Raw genomic sequence first — 23,483 nt, 5'->3', positions numbered from 1 at the left:
AGCGAACATGCGATGATTTCAGAAAATATCCGGCATTTTGTAAGTTTGCAACCATTTTGCCCGCTTGAACCAAGTGTGCAATGACTTCACGTCCTACCCCTTGATTAATGTTTTTGAAATTCTGTTTTCAACTGTTTTGCCCTGAAATAATCACAGACACTTGGGGTATGAACCCCCCCCCCCCCCCCTAATGAGATATAATATATTTTTTTAAATTAGCTCAAATAAGTTTAACAATGTTTGTGTGATTAGTGTCTGGGTCTCGATATACAATGATGATGATAAAAAATATATACAGGTGCGTAGTAGTTTGGGCTGGGGAGGGGGGGGAGGTCCATACCCCAAGTGTCTGTGGAAATAATTTGTATGTAATGGAACTGAAGTAGAATCTCTCATAATCATAGGGGGTTGAAATGTAACAGCCAACCATATTTTATCGTAGATTCATGTATAGGCGATTTCGCTATATGTTTATATAGCAATTGCTGCTGATCATGTTAGAATTCGAAATAATAGTCAAAATTAATTAATGAATTGCTTGTTATGTCTCCCACCACACAGTGGTGTGGGAGACATATTGATTTACTCCAGTCTGTGTGTGTGTCTGTCACAAAGCTTGTCCGCACTCTAAGTTGAACATTTCTCATCCGATTTTCACCAAACTTAAACAAAATGTGTTTGACCATAAGACCTCGGCCAAGTTTGATAACTAGCCAAATCGGTCCAGGCGTCTTGGAGTTATGGCCCTTGAATTACCAAAAATCGGTCTTTTTACTCTTGTCCACACTCTGATTCGAATATTTCTCATCCAATCTTCACCAAACTTAAACAAAATGTGTTTGACCATGAGACCTCGGCCAAGTTCGATAACTAGCCAAATCGGTCTAGGCATTTTGGAGTTACGGCCCTTGAAATATCGAAAAATTGGCCTTTTTACTCATGTCCACACTCTTAATCAAACATTTCTCATCCGATCTTCACCAAACTTGAACAAAATGTGTTTGTCCATGAGACCTCGGCCAAGTTCGATAACTAGCCAAATCGGTCCAGGCATTTTGGAGTTACGGCCCTTGAATTATCGAAAAATCGGCCTTTTTACTCTTGTCCGCACTCTAAGTCGAACATTTCTCATCCGATCTTCACCAAACTTTAACAAAATGTGTTTGACCATGAGACCTCGGCCAAGTTCGATAACTAGCCAAATCGGTCTAGGCATTTTGGAGTTACGGCCCTTGAATTACCGAAAAAATCCGTCTGTTTACTCTTGTCCACTCTCTAAGTCGAACATTTCTCATCCGATCTTCACCAAACTTTAACAAAATGTGTTTGGCCATAAGACCTTACCCAAGTTCGATAAATAGCCAAATCCGCCCAGGCACTTTTGATTTATGGCCCTTGAATTACTGATTGGATCCACTCATCCAGACCATCTAATTGGATCCACTCGTCTAAAACATCTAGAGAAGCTAACATTTTTCATATTGGCAGTTGTGGGAGACATGCGCTTTTCTCAAAAGCATCTCTAGTTTAATATAAGCTTTTCCATTCTTCAAAAATATATAGGGGCCTACTGGTATATATAAATTTGTGTTTTAAGAATAAAAGTTTAAGCCACTTTTTACAAATCAACATGGACGTTCGGCAATCCATGTTTTATCATTTCTAATAATAGAAAATCAACGGATTTTTATACAGACATGATCTCATTCGTTTTATCGGCTGAAAAAAAATCAGATAAGTATTGATATGTTAAGTAAATAACATTTAAAACTATATAAAATCATTACTTATTCATTAAGAAAGTTGAAAATATTGTAGTTCATTTGTGTCCTATACACAATATAATTACTGTGTTGCTGATAGACCTGTCAGCCAATACACACGACTAATTTTCGAAATGTTTTTTAATTGCAGAACGAAGACGGTCAAAATCTAGAGAAAGGGATCGTTCCAGGGATAGAGATAGGCACAGAAGTAGGTTTTATTGGCTTACTTAAGCACTCACAGCATGCTGGAAGTGAACAGTTGTGATTGCCCAATGTCCATCATGAATGCATTGTCCAGCATTAACATTTTTACAGTAAAAATTCAATTTAGGCCCAACCTTAATGAAACTTGGTCAGAAAGTTTACCATGGTCCTTTAACTAGGTGAGTAGGTCATTAGGTTAAATCTCCTTATTTTAAGCTTGACTATACGAAGTATATGGAGAGCTATCCTACTCACCCCGGCGTCAGCGTCTGTGTCTGTCTGTGTCCCCACCTTCTTGGTTAAAGTTTTTTTTATCCCCTGTCAAAGGCAGAGGGATATAGTTTTGGAGTGTTCGTCCTTCTTTCCGTCCATCCGTCCGGAGCCATAACTAGGAAGTGATTGGGAATATTTATATAAAACTTCATATACATGTTCACCACTATGGGTTATGTGGCCCATCAAGTTTCAGTCAGATTGCCCAAGTAACACCAGCAGGGTTCCCGCTGTCGGTCGCCAATGGCGCCAAATGCGACAAAATATAAATTCTGGCGCTAAAAATCTTCAATTGGCGAATTTCATTGGCGCCTACAAGATAATCGTCGATCTGATCTTGTGATCTTTCTCAGTGACGCAATAACGGATTATCCGATACTTAACACTACACGAAGACAATACACAACATGTCAATATCGATTTACACCTCGGGGCATAATTTAAAACTTCGCCTAGTCACTAGAGCGTTCCTCCACGCAAGAACGATTATCAGTCAATCTGATTCGCCAAATTTAGCCCCGCCTACTTACACGAAAGCAAATGAAACGAAATATTAGCTGCGTGCTTCGTCTAAGCACTACCTTTTTATGATGCAAAAAACGCGAGATAAATTTACAGGTTATTTTAATGACAATCCGATTCGCCGAAGTAACTGAGACCGAGAAAATGCCGGAAATAATGACACGATTAAAAGATACACATATTCTCCGATCGTAAATAGATCAATTTTGCACAAGCGTTGTTAAATAAATTTACCCCGTTCGTAAATTTCAGTCGCGGTCGTATAATTTCAATCGGAGAATTTCAGTCGCGGTCGTATAATTTCAATCGGAGAATTTTTGAGATACAAATGAACTAAAGCAGTTCTTTTGGTTCTTTTATGTGCCCAACGTAAAGCATTGATACACGGGGATAATTGTAAAAAGCTCAACCCCAGAGCTTTGAAACAAAGTGCTAATAATACCTGTAGGTGGTATTTTCGCCATACATTAGTATGTATGAAAGGAAACAGAAATTTAGTTATATATATAATGAAACTTAAGCATTTTTAAAAAGCTTTTCAAAAGTTATAAAATAATATAAAACAACACTGTTTTTGATAAATGACCTAAATTAATTTTGAAATAAAAAGTTAAAAGAATAAAGAGATAAATATTCATGTTTTAAAAACATCTATTTAGTGAAAATAACCATTAAAGGGAGATAATTTAAAATGGCAAACTATATAAAGAGATAATTTTATAGATTGAGCAATTACTTTTGTTTAGAAAATGTTCCTGAAAATGGTTGAGAAGATTAAAAACTTTTTTTGATTCAATTATGATATTAGGATAAATATTCATGTTTTAAAAACATATATTTAGTGAAAATGACCCTTAAAGGGAGATAATTAAAAATGGCAAACTATCTAAAGGGATAATTTTATATTAGATTGAGCAAAAACTTGGTTTAGAAAATGTTCTTGAAAATGGTTGAGAAGATTAAAAACTATTTTTGATTTAATGTGATATTAGGATAGACTGGTTCAAGAGCAAATTGCATGGTTACTGTAAAGAATCAAATGAAAAAGAGATTGAAAAAGAAAACGGTATGTCGCCCATCACAGACTATTGGCTCCAACTTGAGAGCCACTGGCGCTAACTTTTCCTGATTGGCGAATTTGTTGGCGCAAAGTGAAATTGACCCAGAGGAAACCCTGACCAGAGTTATGGCCCTTAGAAGTTTCTAGTGTTACCTATATAAGGTACTATAAATATGGCAATTTATGCTTCATAACTTGTGATATATTTGACCTATGGATCACCATAATGTGGTATTGCACACACAGTTTCGTCAGGATCTCTTTTGTAACTTCAGAGTTATTGCCCTTTAATTGTTTAAAAATCCTCATATTTGTACATAACAAACTAAGCAATTGTGACACGCCTAACTAAAAATGTATCACATCAGGGTTTCAGAAATCTGCAAATTTATTGGTAGCCTACCAGAATTTTAATCTGGTAGCCCGAACATTTACGTTTATTTGGCAATGGCCATTTCGGTTTATTTACTATGTGCTTCTATACTACAGTGGATGGAATGATTAAATCATTAGAGGTTTCATAATTTTAGCCATGCGCACATTGTTATAAATTTTGTTGTCTTAAATAGCAATTATCATTACTCCTTTTTCTCATTTTAAAAAATAAAACTACATGTATTTAAACTGAGAAATATTATCAGGAGTACTCCAGATAGTTATTGCAACATGGCAATACAAAATCAATTTTTATAAACTTGCAAATTCCTTAGAGCTGTATGAATTGTAATTTATCTCAAAATTATTTAAAGTTGATTTAATAATTCTGTCTGATTCTATACATCTGTTAGTTTAATAAACAGACTAGAACCGCGTATATAACGTCTCTCAGTTTCTTGGCACTGTGTATTCACTTATCCGAATTTATGTTTGTCCAAAATTATGTATACTTTCTGATATTTTGCTAAATCATGGTTGATTTTGTTTTTCATGTTAGGCAAGTATTTAAACTGAAAAGCATAAACAATAAGTGTAAGCACTAAACTGCCTCAAAATCAAATATCTTTTCTTTCTGATCGCTCGATAAATATTGAGGTCAGCGAAACCGAAAGTACACTTTGGCAGGTGGCGCTAAAATGACGTAATTTTAAGACTGGTTTGCACATTGTTTTAAACAAAACCGATCACCGACTTCAGTGTTATTGGACCAGTCTAAAATCACTCGTGCACGTGTTTTTGTAACATTTGCCTGCGGGTACGATTAAACGGTTAATTGTTTGCCGATTGTGACAGTAGGTGGTAAGGTAATTAAAGCCTCGGGCGTGTATCTCTTGATAAACAAGGGGATTATAGACAACTATCAAAATTATATTTGAAGACTAAATTATTGATTTCCGGGCTACTCGTTACGGAGTTTCAAGATAGCCCGGCGGGCACGCTCTGAAAAAAATTAGTAGCCCGATAGAATTTTCTGGTAGCCCCCGGGACTCCGGACATGCGATTTCTGAAACCCTGATCACATGTAAATTGATTAAACCTTGCATGAGTCTTTATCATGATATGAACATGTGCACCTCCTATTTTTTTTTATCTGCCTCCGCCCCCTATTTTCTGAGTTGTGGCCCCTGAAATAGTCAAAAATGCACATTTTCACCTTCTGACGCACCTAGCTCAAAAAGTATATGGTATAAATGGATGAAAACTTGCATGAGTCTTTATCATTATATAAACTTACACACCTCCTATTTTTTGGCTGGCTCCATCCCCTATTTTTAGCTCATGGTGAGCTTTTGTGACCGCTCAATGTCCGTCGTCCGTCCGTCAACATTTTCTAAAAAAATCTTCTTCTTAAAAACCACTGGGCAGAATTACACCAAACTTCACAGGAATGATCCTTATGTGGCCACCTTTCAAAATTATTCAAAGAATTGAATTCCATGCAGAACTCTGGTTGCCATGGCAACAGAAAAGAAATTTTTTAAAAATCTTCTTGTCCAAAACCACAGGGCCTAGGGCTTTGATTTCTGGTGTGTAGCATCATCTAGTGGTCCTCTACCAAATTTGTTCAAATTTTCCCTCTAGGGTCAAATATGGCCCCACCCCGGAGGTCACATGGTTTATATAGACTTATATAGGGAAAACTTTGAAAATCTTCTTGTACAAAACCACATGGCCTAGGGCTTTGATATTTGTTATGTAGCATCATCTAGTAGTCCTCTACTAAGATTGTTAAAATTATCCCCCTAGGGTTAAATATGGCCCCGCCCCAGGGGTCCCAAGTTTTATATTAGACTTATATAGGAAAAAGCTTTAAAAATCTTCTTGCCTGAAACCATACAACCTAGGTTTTGATATTTGGTATGATGCATTGTCTAGTAGTCCTCTACCAAAATTGTTCAAATTATGCCCCTGGGGTTAAAAGATTCCCCGCCCTGGGGTCACTTAGTTATTATGTGAGTTATATAGGGAAAAATTCCTAAAAAAAATCATCTGATCCTATTTCCAAGACTGTTTAATTATAATTACCTGATGACCCCAAGTAATATGATGTCACTTGACTGTGACCTTGACCTACTGACCTACTTTTTTGTTTTTTTAAGATACAGCCTTGAAATTTTGATGACATACACAGTTTTGCACACAAATCGTAAAACTGAATTTCACTGACCATGAATGTGACCTACTGACTTTCTTAATATTTTATCATCAGTTTGACATTTGAAACATGTAGCTCATATTACTCAGGTGAGCGATCCAGGGTCATCATGACCCTCTTGTTAAAGTTATGGCCCCTGAAATAGTCAGAAATTGCATATTTTCACCTAATTATGTGCCGAGCTCGAGTCTTTACCATGATGTGACCTTGCACACATTTTGGCATTCTTTTTGAGAATCTTAGCGCTTATTACAGTTTTGTTGATATACTTTTTTCTGTTCATATACTTTTTTCACAATTCGTGTTGCCAGAATTTATGTGATAATTGGGCCAAATCATAAATTACAAACAGCTATTTGACATGTATGATGTTTTATCATATTGAGGCTGAAAAGCATTTTGCTTTTTGGAGAACATTTATGACTGTGTCTTACTGAGCAAAAACATAATTTCACATACCTGAAATTGGTCTTTTTTACGTACATGACCAGCATCGGATGTTGCGCAACCCATTTTAAGCGTATTCTCAGGGGGAATTGGATTGCATGTTTACCGACCATGTATATGGCATGACCAATGAGTAAAAATAGATGTTTACCTATATATCATATATAATGTAAAATTTGATAATTAGTAGATATGCATTGTATATCCATGTTTTAAGGGCACAGAAGAAGTAGATCACGTGACAAAGGTCGTAGAAGGTCAAGGTCAAGAGAAAGAAGACATGACAGAGATGACAGGTTGGTTTTTGGTTTGTTCAAATGGGGACTCTTGATGACTTTTTATTCGGTTTACTAACAAAGCCAGTTGTTAAAAAGTAAAAAAAAATACACATGAAAGAATTCCAGCGTTTTTAAGAAATGAACATAATACATTTTATAGAAATAAGGAAGTGTAGATTTTGACTTTTACTAGAAAACCTTAAATTTCACACACATTAAATGCTCTTTAATGACAGGGCACGACAACAACTTTATTCTGTTTGTGTTGTCACTTCCCTCGTAACAGTAGTTTGTAAATTCTAGAAGTTTTGGTATATTTTTGTGACTTTTCAAAGATGGGTTGAAGTCGTAAAATGAGCAAATTTATATGATACCAGAATTTGAATTTGTTTCAGTTGTGAAACTTAACATATTGTTCTACACATAGACTAAATTTCAAAATTGTACGTTCAGAAATTTTTAGCTCGACTATACGAAGTCCGCACTTTGGTTAAAGTTTTGATGCACTTTCTCTATCTTTGTTATTACTTGATGGATTTGCTTCAAACTTAAAATAATTGTTCCTCATCACCACCCACATCATAAGGCACAAGGGTCATAATTCTGGCACCAGTATTTCATGAATCATCCCCCCTTCTTAGCTCACCTGAGCCAAAGGCTCATGGTGAGCTTTTGTGACCGCTCAATGTCCGTCGTGCATTGTCTGTCCGTCAACATTTTTAGCCCACCATCATGATGATGGTGGGCTATTAAAATCACTCTGCGTCCGTGGTCCGTCCGTCCGTCATTCCGTCCGTCCGTCCGTCCGTCCGTTAACAATTTCTCATTATCGCATCTCCTCAGAAACTACTGGGGGGATTTTGACCAAACTTTGTCAGAATGATGTATTGGTACCCTAGTTGTGTCCCCCTGAAAATCAGACTGGTTCAACAATTTATGAGTGAGTTATGGCCCTTTGTTTATTTCTATAATTTATATAGATTTATATAGGGAAAAAACTTTGAAAACCTTCTTGTCCAAAACCACAGAGCCTAGGGCTTTGATATTTGGTATGAAGCATCATCTAGTGGTCCTCTACCAAGATGATTCAAATTATTTCTCTGGGGTCAAATATGGCCCCGCCCTGGGGGTCACATGGTTTATATAGACTTATATAGGGAAAAACTTTGAATAATCTCTTGTCCAAAACCACAGGGCCTAGGGCTTTGATATTTTGTATGTGACATAATCTAGTGGTCTTCAACTAAGATTGTTCAAATTATACCCCTAGGGTCAAATATGGCCCCGCCCTGGGGTCATATGGTTTACATAGACTTATATAGGGAAAAACTTTGAAAATCTTCTTGTCCAAACCACAAAGCCTAGGGCTTTGATACTTGTAATGTAGCATCATCTAGTGGTTCTCTACCAAGTTTGTTCAAATTTTCCTCCTAGGGTTAAATATGGCCCCGCCCCGGGGTCACATGGTTCATATAGACTTATATAGGGAAAAGCTTTTAAAATGTTCTTGTCAGTAACTACAACATTCAAACTTGGACCACATGTATATTTTTTGAGTGGCAAGATGAACCTTGACATGAGTTGACCTTGATTTTGACCTTGTGACCTACTTTCACATTTCTGTAGCTACAGCCTTCAAATTTGGACCACATGCATAATTTTGTGCACTGGAAAAAACTTTGACCTTTATTTTGACCTAGTGACCTACTTTCACATTTTTGAAGGTACAGGCATCAAATTTGGACCATATGCATAGTTTCGTGTTTCAAAATGAAATTTGACATTGATTTTGACCTAGTGACCTACTTTCACATTTCTCAAGCTACAGCCTTCAATTTGGACTACATGCATAGTTTTGTGTACCGAAAAAAACTTTGACCGTGACATTGACCTAGTGACCTACTTTCACATTTTTGAAGGTACAGGCTTCAAATTTGGACCACATGCATAGTTTTGTATTCTGAAATAAAATTTGACCTTGATTTTGACCTAGTGACCTACTTTTACATTTCTCAAGCTACAGCCTTCAAATTTGGACCACTTGCATAGTTTTGTGTACTGAAATGACCTTTGACCTTTACATTGACCTAGTGACCTACTTTCACATTTTTAAGGTACAGGCTTCAAATTTGGACCACATGCATAGTTTTGTATTCCGAAATAAAATTTGACCTTGATTTTGACCTAGTGACCTACTTTTACATTTCTCAAGCTACAGCCTTCAGATTTGGACCACATGCATAGTTTTGTGTACCGAAACAAACTTTGACCTTTACATTGACCTAGTGACCTACTTTCACATTTTTGAAGGTACAGGCTTCATATTTGGACCACATGCATAGTTTTGTATTCCGAAGTAAAATTTGACCTGGATTTTGACCTAGTGACCTACTTTTACATTTCTCAAGCTACAGCCTTCAAATTTGGACCACTTGCATAGATTTGTGTTGTGTACGGAAATGAAATTTGACCTTGAGCTAGTCAGTAAGTCTTGAAATTTGGAACACTCAAAAATGGCACATTGGTGGGCGCCAAGATCACTCTGTGATCTCTTGTCTAAAAAAAAATTCTTGAAAACCACTAGGCAGAATTATACCAAACTTCACAGGAATGATAATTGGGTGGCCTCCTTTCAAAATTGTTCAAAGAATTGAATTCCATGCAGAACTCTGGTTGTCATGGCAACCGAAAGGAAAAACTTTTAAAATCTTCTTGTCCAAAACCGCAAGGCATAGAGCCTTGATATTTGGCTTGTAACATCATCTAATGGTCCTCTTATAAGTTTGTTCAAATTGTGCCCCTGGGGTGAAAAGAGGCCCTGCCCCGGGGGTCAAAAGTTTTACATAGACATATAGAAAAAAAACTTTTAAAATCTTCTTGTCTAAAACCACACGACCTAGGCCTTTGATATTTAGTATGTAGCATTGCCTTATGGTCCTCTACCAAAATTGTTCAAATTATAACCCTGGGGTGAAAAGAGGCACTGCCTCAGGGGAGTCTAAAGTTTTACATAGACTTATATAGGAAAGAACTTTAAAAATCTTCTTGTTTGAAACTGCAAGGCCTAGGCTTTTGATATTTGTTATATTGCATTGCCTTGTGGTCCTCTACCAAAATTGTTCAAATAATGCCCCTGGGTTGAAAAGAGGCCCTGCCCCGGGGGGTCTCAAGTTTTACATAAGACTTACATAGGAAAAAACTTTAAAAATGTTCTTGCCTGAAACTGCAAGGCATAGGCTTTTGATATTTGGTAGGTTGCCTTGCCTAGTGTTCCACTACCAAACTTGTTCAAATTATGCCCCTGGGGTGAAAAGAGGCCCAGCCCTAGGGGTCCCAAATTTAACATAGACATATCTATAGGGAAAAAAATCTTCTTGTCTGAAAGTTCAAAGCCTAGGCCGTTGATATTCGGTATGTAGCATTGCCTAGTGGATCTCTAACAAGATTGTTCAAATTATGCCCCTGGGGTGAAAAGAGGCCCCGCCCTGGGGGTCACTTGTTATATGAGTTATATAGGAATACATACTTCAAAAATTATCAGATCATATTTCCTGGACTGCTTGATTATAATTACCTAAAGACCCCAAGTGATTAGGGGTCACTTGACTGTGACCTTGACCTACTGACCTACTTTCTTATTTTTTAAGATATAGCCTTGAAATTTGGATGACATGTACAGTTTTGCACACTTAAAACTAACGCTCAGTGACCATGAATGTGACCTACTGACCTACTTTCTAATATTTTAGCATCGGTTTTCCATTTTAAACATTTCAGGGCCCACGCTGTCGTTCGCCACTCGAGCCATTTGGCGAATCTGCGATGAAAGTGGCGAAGAAAAATCACGAGTGGCGAAAATGAAAAAAATGTTCGTAATTTGGACCGCCATTTTGTTTCAGACGTTCTAAATCGTAACCTCCGAGAAATTATGTTAAAAAACAGTTGACTGGTTCCGATAATTTTACCTTATAAAATTAACTTATTTCGGGATAGTACTACCCAGTCTGCGCTTACTTTACATATAACAATGTGTAATAAACATCTTGACACGCGAGAAGATGCAATTTGCAACCAATTAGCAACCGATTATCGGGTTAAAATAATCTTTTTGTTTTGTTGTCATTACGGCAGATTAAATGATTGATGCCTTTAATTTCCATGGATCAAATAATTAATAAATAAATCGGCAAAATAATGAATGGTTTGATGAATTTTTTAACGTTGTCGCCACCGTCAGACACTGTGACCGGATTTTTGTCATCATTTTTTTTTTTCATTTGACTAACATATACTGTAGAAAGCTATTTGTGTGAAAAAAAGGTTGTTTTTTATATTAATCAAAAAAAAAAAATACACTGGACCCGTGTCTGTGATCTTAGTAAGTAATTAGTAAAGGTGTTTGCCAAGTTTTTTGAATGTCTTTAAAAGTTAGGAATGGATTTGAAATGTAATCCTGTATCAGGGTAGATTTCTCGGAAGCACAGAGCACCAAAAACACAGCCCCCGGGCCATGCATTTACATAGTAGGCCCACAACAAAAAGAAGCTGTAATGGAAAAATATTTCAGACAGGTTGCTTCAAACATCCAACAACATTTTAAAATACAAAACTTGCTTTAGAGGTATACCCGCTTTCATTCAAAAGTCCCCCTATATAGCTAGAATATCACCATTTGCTTATGGGAAGTAACAAAAATTTTCAACGGACCGCGGGAAGGGAAACCTCTCCAGCAACCTCCCTACCGTTTCCGAGAAAAAAAGTGGCTCCAACTTTTTTCAGCCCAGTGTGGGCCCTGCATTTGTCTCATATTACTCAGGTGAGTGATTCAGGGTCATCATGACCCTCTTGTTACTTAGAATTTCAGGTTAAAGTTTTGGTGCACATCCACTTTATCTCAGTTATTACTAAATGGATTTGATTCAAACTTAAAATAGTTGTTCCACATCATCACCCATATCATATGACACAAGGTTCGTAACTCTGGCACCAATTTTTCATGAATTATGCCCCCTTTTTACTTAGAATTTTATGTTAATTTTGATGCATTTTCACTATATCTCTGTTATTTCATAAGGGATTTGATTCATACTTAAAATAATTGTTCATCATCACCACTACATCATTTGACACAAGGGTCATAACTGTGACACCTGTATTTTATGAGTTATCCCCCTTTTGTACTTAAAATTTCAGGTTAAAGTTTTGATGCACTTTCACTTTATCTCTGTTACTACCAAATGGATTTGATTCAAACTTAGAATAGTTGTACTACATCATCATCTGCATCATATGATACAAGGGCCGTAACTCTTCCACCAATATTTCATGAATTATGCCCCCTTTTTACTTAGAATTTCAGGTTAATTGTGGTGCACTTTCACTACATCTTTGTCATCACATAATGAATTTGATGAAAACTTAAGTTAGTTTTTCCAGATCATCATCCTCATCATATGGCACAAGGTCAGTCACTCTGGCAGAAATGTTTTATGAGTTATATCCCCTTTTTACTTAGAATAAGTTTAATTTTGATGCTTTTTAGCTCATCTGATTTTTTGAAAAAAAATGATGAGTTATTGTCATCACTTGAGCGGTTGTCGGCGTCGGCGTCGGCGTTGCCTGGTTAAGTTTTATGTTTAGGTCAGCTTTTCTCCTAAACTATCAAAGCTATTGCTTTGAAACTTGGAATACTTGTTCACCATCATAAGCTGACCCTGTGTAGCAAGAAACATAACTCCATCTTGCTTTTTGCAAGATTTATGGCCCCTTTTGTACTTAGAAAATATCAGATTTCTTGGTTAAGTTTTATGTTTAGGTCAGCTTTTCTCCTAAACTATCAAAGCTATTGCTTTGAAACTTGGAATACTTGTTCACCATCATAAGCAGACCCTGTACATCAAGAAACATAACTCCATCTTGCTTTTTGCAAGAATTATTGCCCCTTTTGAACTTAGAAAATCAGTTTTCTTGGTTAAGTTTTATGTTTAGGTCAGCTTTTATCCTAAACTATCAAAGCTATTCCTTTAAAACTTGCAACACTTGTTCACAATCATAAGCTGACCCTGTACAGCAAGAAACATAACTCCATCCTGCTTTTTGCAAGATTTATGGCCCCTTTTGGACTTAGAAAATATCAGATTTCTTGGTTAAGTTTTATGTTTAGGTCAACTTTTTCTCTTAAGGCCAGAGTTTTTTTATCTTTCGTTTTACGGGAGATTTTTGAAAAATGAGCAGGGGGAGGAGGGAATAAGAATAAAAATAAAAAGCTTGAAAGTGAGCATCTCGGAAAAAAATAAAAATAAAATAGAATTTTTTAAGATTTTTTTTATTTTGATGAACTTTCGTTTCAAGTTTTGTTTTCTTGTGTTTGTGTCCAGTATTTAATATTGTGATGTATTGTTATGTTTTAAGACTATAAAAGCCATTTATACAGGATGAACATTGAATAAAATTTTCATGCATGCTTGTGAATAAACTGCTTCAGGCACTGTAACTCACACTGGCAAGCCTTTAAAATTCAGAAAGCTTGTTTTACTTAATTTAAGTGGAAGACAAAAATTATTTTATCTGTTACAACTGCCACAGTAAATTTCAGTGACAGCAAGTAGAGACTAAACACGTCTGGTATAAAGTGGCTTAGTAGTGTAGTAATTTGGTGGTTTGGTTTGCTTGCATCTTCTGCTGTGTAACCTCTGCTTTTTATACACAATATTTACTTATTGTATCTTTCACCAATATCATCTTTAACGAGCTAACTTTACAGTTTATGCCAGCTCATAATATACTGGATTTTATCAGCAAAATAAAGTATTTAATAACTTTGAATAACAGTCACAGTGCAGAGGGCAAGATTTTTTTTTCAGTGATGAAAAATGAAAGATAATCTAGCAAAAAGTAATCTGAAAATTTACTTCATTTAACTCTGTAATTTGCACCTTTTTATAATACACTTAGTTCAAGTACTGAAGTTGCTTCTGTAATTTGCACCTTTTTATACTACACTAAGTCAAGTACTGAAGTTGCATCACTTTTTATTAAAATATTGTCTCCAATAAAAAGTATTCTTTATTATTCTTTATACACTTATGAATTCTATTGAAGTTAAAAAAGAAATGGACCATCTGTCTGAGATTTTGCCAACACTACCAGCTGCTTTATGCCAGACAGTCCCAAGCCTGTGTAAAGTGTGATCGAGGGGTCACCATTGAAATAGAAATGTAAAAAAAAATCTGTTGTTACAAACATTTATTTGTTCTGCAAACAACTAATGTTTGAATAAAATTTAATGTCAAAGCACCTTTGATATTGTATTACCTTTCTATGGCAAACTTTAAGTTGAATCTATGAAAACAAAATGTGAGTAAGACAATCTTTAGACAATTTAATACTTTAAATACTGTCACTTTATGAAAGGAGTATTATGTACAATAGTATTATTTCCCGAAAAATATATTTTTGAAAAGTGTCTAAAAAATTTGGATACAATCATCGTCCATCCACCCGTGTAGAAAGAGAGAAAAAAAACGTTAAAGATTATCGGTAACTATTCAGTGATAAACTAAGTCATGTGACCTATGTTTTCATGATCAATTACACCTCTCTAAGAGCTAAAAGAAGTGTGTCAGTATCTTGACATCTGAAGCGGAGATCAAAGCGGTATTTTTGCTCGAGATTGTCATGGCATTACGTCATGTTTTCGCGCCATGTGACATATCACTGTCTGATCGTACCGCATCGGTTCTTAAAATTGCTGAGAAATAGAAATCAATAAAAAATTTCTTCTTTAATTTGTTATCAAAAGCGAATGTGCTATATCCCGTATAAAAGGTAAATGTCTCAAACGATAGTTACTATAGTGGATATCCTACCTCTGTGACCTATTTGCCCTCAAGGAATTTACATTATTGTTTGACAAGAAAAAACTTTTAAATTGTTGGTAAAAAAATACATGTACAAAGATTCATTTTAAAACATATGAAAAAACCGCAGTGACATCACATGCTTTATTTTAAAATCGCATTTCTACTCACGTTCACGAGGTCACGTAACCTATTCTGCCGCACTAACAGAAATCTGTTTGCCGAAAATCGTCTTACTCCATGCATTGTAATCGCAGCCGCTTTTTCATTATTTAAGATTTTTTTATTCTGTTTTTTGTACTTTCTGGTCAAAAGTCTGAATTTTTAAGCCCATAGTATTCATCATTTATTTACTTTAGAAAGAAAAATAAGTAAACTAAGATCGCGCTGTTTGAATTTTTACAAATGATTATATGGAAATTCGACCGTATTTTTATAGAAATTTTGCCTACATTTCTGTCGATATCTTATTAAAATCATTATAGAATTCAAAAAGTAATTATTTCTCAAGGGTGTTGAAAACTTGATGCGAAAATATTAAAAAATGAATGCACTAACGCACGGTTTTTGTGTACGTGTCGATGTAAATTAGATGTTACGATAGGTCACACGTGCTTGTGGAATGGAAAATTACCGGCATGACGTTTGATATCTTTACGATTCGCGGGTAATTCCAGTCAATCCAGGTAGCGACTGAACCATCTCAAAGTTTGTTGACGTTTTGTAGATGTAATTTCTGAATTTGGTAAAAGTAAGGACGTAAAAAAAACCACTCGCCCGATCGGCCGAGTACACAGTGAGGTCCACTCGTCCTACTCAGACTTAACTCGCCAATGCGAGCAGGCGAGTGGAATTTTACACCCTGTTAATGCCGATAAATGTACGGCAAAACACGATATTTTGCACACGTTAAACTCCCTTCCTGTGAAATTACGTCCAGGTGAAAATACACTAATTTTATTTTCTTTGGGGCTGTAAACAACCAACCGGCGGAAAAAATAACATAAAACTCGGGAAAATGAATTTTAATTTTATTCCACTTTTGCAATATTTAGGACCGGCGCTCCCGTAAAACGAAAAATAAAAAAACTCTGGCCTAAACTATCAAAGCTATTGCTTTAAAACTTGCAGCTCTTGTTCACCATCATAAGCTGACCCTGTACAGCAAGCAACATAACTCCATCCTGCTTTTTGCAATAATTATTGCCCCTTTTGGACTTAGAAAAATCATTTTCTTGGTTGAATATTATGTTTAAGTCAACTTTTCTCATAAACCATTAAAGCTATTGCTTTAAAACTTGCAACAGTTTTTCACGATCATAAGTGGACACTGTACATCAAGAAACATAACTCTATCCTGCTTTTTGCAAGAGTGATGGCCCTTTTTAGACTTAGAAAATTATGGGTAGGACAATATTTCTATTATACAAAAAAAATCAGATGAGCGTCAGCACCCGCAAGGCGGTGCTCTTGTTATATCTTTGCTGTTACTAAAAGGATTTAATCAAATAGTTGTTCCACATCATCACTCACATCATACAACACAAGTTCGATAATGTCGGCACCCGTACATTCTGAGTTATGCCCTCTTTTTACTAACAGAAGTTCCGGTTCAAGTTGCGATGCACTTCTGCTGTATCTGCAGTATTACTAAAAGATTTGATTAAAACTTAAAATAGTTGTTCCAAATTATTAGCCACATGATATGACACATGGTGCATTACTTTTGCAGAAGTTTTCCATGAATTATGTTCCTTTTATACTGATTTAATTTTTTGAGACTTAAGCTATTGTCCAATATCTTCATCCACATTTGAGTCGTTAAACACTCCAGTGACAGCTCCAGCTTCCTCAGATGTACGCAGTTTCACTTTCCAGCATCAAAATAGTCGAGCGCCCTGTCTTCTGTGACAGCTCTTGTTAAATCACTGGCAAAAGAACTAATGGCGGTTTAAGTGTTTTGTTCATGGGGATTTCTACTGATAGACAAATAATTCATTTTACTTGTCCTTTTCAGGCTTTCAAATGGCCCTAACATTCCTAATTTTTTAGGCCTCCCTAAAATTCCTAAAAAAAAACAAAACACTCAGAAAGGGCCAAATTCCTAAATAAAGGCCCTTTTTTTTTTTTTAGCTCACCTGTCACAAAGTGACAAGGTGAGCTTTTGTGATCGCGTGGCGTCCGTCCGTAAACTTTTGCTTGTGACCACTCTAGAGGTCACATTTTTCATGGGATCTTTATGAAAGTTGGTCAGAATGTTTATCTTGATGATATCTAGGACAAGTTCGAAACTGGGTCACGTGCGGTGGAAAACTAGGTCAGTAGGTCTAAAAATTGAAAAACCTTGTGACCTCTCTAGAGGCCATACTTTTCAATGGATCTTCATGAAAATTGGTCAGAATGTTCACCTTGATAAGTCAAGTTCGAAACTGGGTCACATGCCATCAAAAACTAGGTCAGTAGGTCAAATAATAAAAAGACCTTGTGACCTCTCTAGAGGCTATATATATATATATATTTCATGGGATCTGTATGAAAGTTGGTCTGAATATTCATCTTGATGATATCTAGGTCAAGTTCGAAACTGGGTCAACTGCGGTTAAAAACTAGGTCAGTAGGTCTAAAAATAGAAAAACTTTTTGACCACTCTAGAGGCCATATTTTTCAATGGATCTTCATGAAAATTTGTCTGAATGTTCACCTTGATGATATCTAGATAAAGTTTGAAACTGGGTCACGTGTGGTCAAAACTAGGTCAGTAGGTATAAAAATAGAAAAACCTTGTGACCTCTCTAGAGGCCATACTCTTCATGAGATCTTTATGAAAATTGGTGAGAATGTTCACCTTGATAATATTAGGTCAAGTTCAAAACTGGGTCATGTGCCTCCAAAAACTAGGTCATTAGGTCAGATAATAGAAAAACTTTGTGACCTCTCTAGAAGCCATATTTATCAATGGATCTTCATGAAAATTGGGTCATGTGGAGACAAGTAAGCGATTCAGGACCATCATGGTCCTCTTGTTTTTTTTAATTATCCTTATTTTTAGCTCACCTGAGCACAAAATGCTCAAGGTGAGCTTTTGTGATCGCCCTGTGTCCGTCGTCGTCAACAATTTGACTGTTAACACTGTAGAGGTCACAATTTTGATCTAATCTTAATGAAACTTGGTCAGAATATTACCCTCAATAAAATCTTGGACAAGTTCTATATTGGGTCATCTGGGTTTAAAAACTAGGTCACCAGGTCATGTCAAAGCAAAAGCTTGTTAACACTCTAGAGGTCACAATTTTGACCTAATCTTAATGAAACTTCGTCAGAATGTTACCTTCAATAAAATTTTGGATGAATTTGATATTGGGTCATCTGGGGTCAACAACTAGGTCACCAGGTCAAATCAAAGGAATAGCTCGTTAACACTCTAGATGTCGCAATTTTGGCCCAGTCTTAAAGAAACTTAGTCAGAATGTTACCCTCAATAAAATCTTGGATGAGTTTGATATTGGGTCATCTGGGATCAAAAACAAGGTCACCAGGTCAAATCAAAGGAAAAGCTTGTTAACACTATAGAGGCCACATTTATGACTGTAATTTCATGAATCTTGTTCAGAATGTTACGTATGATGATTTCAAAGTCCAGTTTGAATCTGGGTCATGCAGGGTCAAAAACTAGGTCACAAGGTCAGATCAAAGGAAAAGCTAGTTAACACCCTAGAGGCCACATTTGTGACTGTATCTTCATGAAACTTAGTCAGAATGTTTATCTTGATGATCTTAAGGTCCAATCTGAATCTGGGTCATGTTGGATCAAAAACTAGGTCACTAGGTTAAATAAAAGGAAAAGCTAGTTAACACTTTAGAGGCCATATTTATGACCATATTTTAATGAAACTATCTTGATGATCTTTAGGTCACTAGGTCAGGTAAGTGATACAGGGCCTTCAAGGCCCTCTTGTTTTGTAATTTCTGTCTGAACTTGAAAACATTTTGCACAAAATCATGCATATAATGAACCAATTAACTTACTGAAGTTAATATTCTTTAAGATTCATTTACAGTGGGAGAGCGTCGGTCTTTGGATCGCGGGGATGGTGAGTTCGGTCCTCGGGCCGGGCTTATGTTCTCCGTGACGATTTGATGAAAGACATTGTGTCTAAAATCATTCGTCCTCCACCTCTGATTCATGTGGGGAAGTTGGCAGTTACTTGCGGAGAACAGGTTTGTACTGATACAGAATCCAAGAACACTGGTTAGGTTAACTGTCAGCCGTTACATGACTGAAATACTGTTAAAAAAGTCGTTAAACCCAAAACAAACAAAAGAGGATGCTTCTACCGGTTTCCATGAATTCCTAGGTTACAGCTTCATGAAACATAGTTATGCTCTAAATTATTTATAACCTCCAGGCATACACCTTTAAATAAACAACAAACAACAGTATATGTTTAGGCCTGAGGTCACCTGGGAGCCCTTATTTTTGGCAACAATAGTCCAAGCTTTAATTTAAGCCCTAATTTTTTGGCCAAATAGTGCTTGTCAATGAAAGCCTGCTGTTTTTATCAGGTACAAAATTATACATGACCCTTAAAGTTCATTGTTTGTCCAACTTCTATGTTTTGACTGAGTTTGGTGCCCTGACTATTGTATGTCATTGTCAGAAATTAAATGTAATATAATTAGTAATCACAAATTTATGTAATCATGATTACTGATGTCAAGTTATTAGTAATTCAATCATAGCTTTGCAAAATATTGCAATCAGTAATTAAATCTGATCAGACTTATTATCCCCCGACGAAAGTCTGAGGGATATAGTTTTGGCGTTGTCCATCCGTCCGTCTTTCCGTCTGTCCGTCCGGAGCCATATCTGGGAAGTAGTTGGGAATATTTATATAAAACTTCATATACATGTTCGCCACTATGAGTTCTTGCGGCCCGTCAAGTTTCAGTCAGATTGCCTTAGTAACACTAGAGTTATAGGCCCTTAGAAGTTTCTAGTGTTAACTATATAGGGTACTATAAATAAGGCAATTTCTGCATCATAACTTTTGATATATTTGACCTAGAACTATGAAACTTAAACAGAATTTAGATCACCATAATGTGGTTGTGTACACCCAATTTCGTTCGGATTTACGTGTAAATTAAGAGTTATTGCCCTTTAATTGTATAAAAATCCAGATATTTGTACATAACAATTTTACCATTTGGTAGAATTTCATTAAATTTCTTTCATTCTTTTCCATTATTATTTATTGTTAACATGTGAAGTTGTGTACCCACACCTGGTCAGCCCCTGACCTTGATCACACCCCTTCCCCCCCCCCCCCCCCCCCCCCCCCCCCCCCCACCTCCAAAAAAAAATATAAATTTTTTTTTTTTTTTTTTTTTATTTTTACAAGTTTCTAGTGTTAACTATATAGGGTACTATAGATATGGCAATTTCTGCATCATAACTTTTGATATATTTGACCTTAAACTATGAAACTTTAACAGAATTTAGATCACCATAATGTGGTTGTGCACACACAATTTGGTACAGATTTCTTTTGTAACTTCAGAGTTATTGCCCTTTAATTGTCTAAAAATCCACATATTTGTACATAACAAACCATTTGGCAGAATTTCATTAAATTTCTTTCATTCTTTTCTATGAACATTTACTATAAACATGTGAAGTTGCGCATCCACACCTGGTCACCCACTTGCCTTGGTCACACACACCCCCCCCCACCAAAAAAAAAATATATATATATATATATATATATATATATTTTTTTTTTTTATCATTCCTTATTTTAGATTTTTTTCAAACCTTCCATGAATATTTATCAACATGCAAGTTGTACCATTCTCCCACCTCGCTCCTCCACCCAGTCAATTCAGGGGTGTAAAATTCCACTCGCCCGCTCGCATTGGCGAGTTAAAGTCTGAGTAGGACGAGTGGACCTCGCTGTATACTCGACCGATTGGGCGAGTGGTTTTTTACGTCCTTACTTTACCAAAATTCAGAAATTACAACTCCAAAACGTCAACAAACTTTGAGATGGTTCAGTCGCTACCTGGATTGACTGGAATTTACCCGTGAATTGTAAAGATATCAAAACGTCATGCCGGTAATTTTCCATTCCACAAGCACGTGCGACCTATCGTATTAAATATCTAATTTACGTCGACACGTACACAAAACCCGTGTGTAGTGCATTCATTTTTTAACATTTTCGCTTCAAGTTTTCAACACCTCTTGAGAAATAATACTATTTGAATTCTATAATGATCTTAATAAGATATCGACAGGAATAAAGGCAAAATTCTATAAAAACGGTGGAATTTTCATATAATCATTTGTAAAAATTCAAACAGCGCGATCTTAGTTACTTATTTCTTTCTAAAAGTAAATAAATGATGAATACACTGGGCATAAAATTCAGACTTTTGACCAGAAAGAACAAAAAACAGAATAAAAAAATCTTAAATAATGAAAAAGCGGCAGCAATTACAATACATGAAGTAAAACGATTTTTGGCAAACAGATTTTCTGTTAGTGCGGCAGAATAGGTTACGTGACCTCGTGAACGTAAATAGAAATGCAATTTTAAAATAAAGCAATGTGATGTCATTGCGGTTTTTAATAAGTTTTAAATGAATCTTTGTACATGTATTTTTTGACCAACAATTTAAAAGTTTTTTTTTTGTCAAACAATAATGTTAATTCCTTGAGGGCAAATAGGTTACAGAGGTAGGATATCCACTATAGTAACTAACGTTTGAGACATTTACCTTTTATACGGGATATAGCACATTCGCTTTTGATAGCAAATTAAGAAGAAACTTTTTATTGATTTCTATTTCTCAGCAATTTTAAGAACCGATGCGGTAAGATCAGACAGTGATGTGTCACATGGCGTGAAAACATGACGTAATGCCATGACAATCTCGAGCAAAAATACCGCTTTGATCTCCACGTTTTTTTTTTCATCTTTTTCAACACGGGTGGATGGACGATGATTATTGTGTCCAAATTTTTTAGACACTTTTCAAAATAAATATTTTTCGGGAAATAATACTATTGTACATAATACTCCTTTCATAAAAGTGACAGTATTAAAAGTGTCAATTATTAGGGCGAGTGGCTGTTCACTAAGGGCGAGTAGATATTACTGGCTACTAGTCCTGCAGGGCGAGTGGTGTGAAAAAAAATTTTACACCCCTGCAGTCATGCCCACCACTGATCATGCATCCTCTGCCGCCCCCCCCCCCCCCCCCCCCCCCCCCCCACACACACACACACACACACACTTCACCCATTTTTTTAGCTCACCAGAGCCAAAGGCTCAGGGTGAGCTATTCTTATCGTTCACCGTCCGTTGTCCGTCCGTAAACTTTTACTTTAAACGACATCTCCTTATAAACCGCTAGGCCAATTTCATCCAAACTTCACAGGAATGTTCCTTGGGTGAAGCTCTACAAAAATTGTTCAAAGAATTGAATTCCATGCAGAACTCTGGTTGCCATGGCAACTGAAAGGAAAATTTTTAAAAATCATCTTCTCAAAAACCAGAAGCCCTAGAGCTTAGATATTTGGTGTCAAGCATTGCCTAGTGGACCTCTACGAAATTTGTTCAAATCATGACCCCGGGGTCAAAATTGATCCCGCCCCAGGGGTCACTTGATTTTACATAGGAAAATCTTAAAAAATCTTCTCAGAAACCAGAAGCCCTAGAGCTTAGTTATTTGACATATAGCATTGCCTAGTGGATCTCTACTAAAGTTGTTCAAATCATGACCCCGGGGTCAAAATTGACCCTGCCCCAGGGGTCACTTGATTTTACATAGATTTCTATAGGAAAATCTTCAAAAAAATTTAAAAAATAAACCAGAAGGCCTAGAGCTTAGATATTTGACCTGTAGCATTACCTAGTGGACCTCTACAAAATTTGTTCAAATCATGACCCCCGGGGTCAAAATTGACCCCACCCCATAGGTCACTTGATTTTATATAGGAAAATCTTCAAAAAGATTCTAAAAATAAACCAGAAGGCCTAGATCTTAGATATTTGACATGTAGCATTGCCTTATAGACTTCTACAAAATTTGTTCAAATCTTGATCCCCGGGGTCAAATTGGTTACTTGATTGTACATACAAAAATCTTCAAAATTTTCTAAAAATAAACCTGAAGGCCTAGAGCTTAGATATTTGACATGTAGCATTGCTTAGTGGACCGTTACAAAATTTGTTCAAATCATGACCCCGGGGGTCAAAATTGACCCCCGCCCCAGGGGTCACTTGATTTTATATAGGAAAATCTTCAAAAAATTTTCTTTAAAAAAACCCAGAAGGCCTAGATCTTAGATATTTGATATGTAGCATTGCCTAGTAGACTTCTACAAAATTTGTTCAAATCATGACCCCCCCCCCCCCCCCCCAGTCAAATTGACCCTGCCCCATGGGGTTACTTGATTTTCTAAAAATAAACCAG

General features: G+C 36.2%; 1 protein-coding gene across 1 annotated transcript in view; it reads left to right on the top strand.

Moving 5' to 3' along the window:
- LOC123546985 (U4/U6.U5 small nuclear ribonucleoprotein 27 kDa protein-like) overlaps positions 1-23,483 on the top strand; it is a 47,846-nt gene that overhangs the window by 6,225 nt on the left and 18,138 nt on the right. Inside the window, exons 2-3 of the mRNA XM_045333696.2 lie at positions 1,915-1,974; positions 7,083-7,161. Of these exons, the coding sequence (XP_045189631.1) occupies positions 1,915-1,974; positions 7,083-7,161 (139 nt within the window). The remainder of the gene's footprint in view (positions 1-1,914; positions 1,975-7,082; positions 7,162-23,483) is intronic.

The sequence above is a fragment of the Mercenaria mercenaria genome, chromosome 9, assembly GCF_021730395.1.
Source record: "Mercenaria mercenaria strain notata chromosome 9, MADL_Memer_1, whole genome shotgun sequence".
Lineage (NCBI taxonomy): Eukaryota > Metazoa > Mollusca > Bivalvia > Venerida > Veneridae > Mercenaria > Mercenaria mercenaria.
Note: the sequence above shows the minus strand (reverse complement) of the source record. Positions and strands in the feature narration are given on the sequence as shown.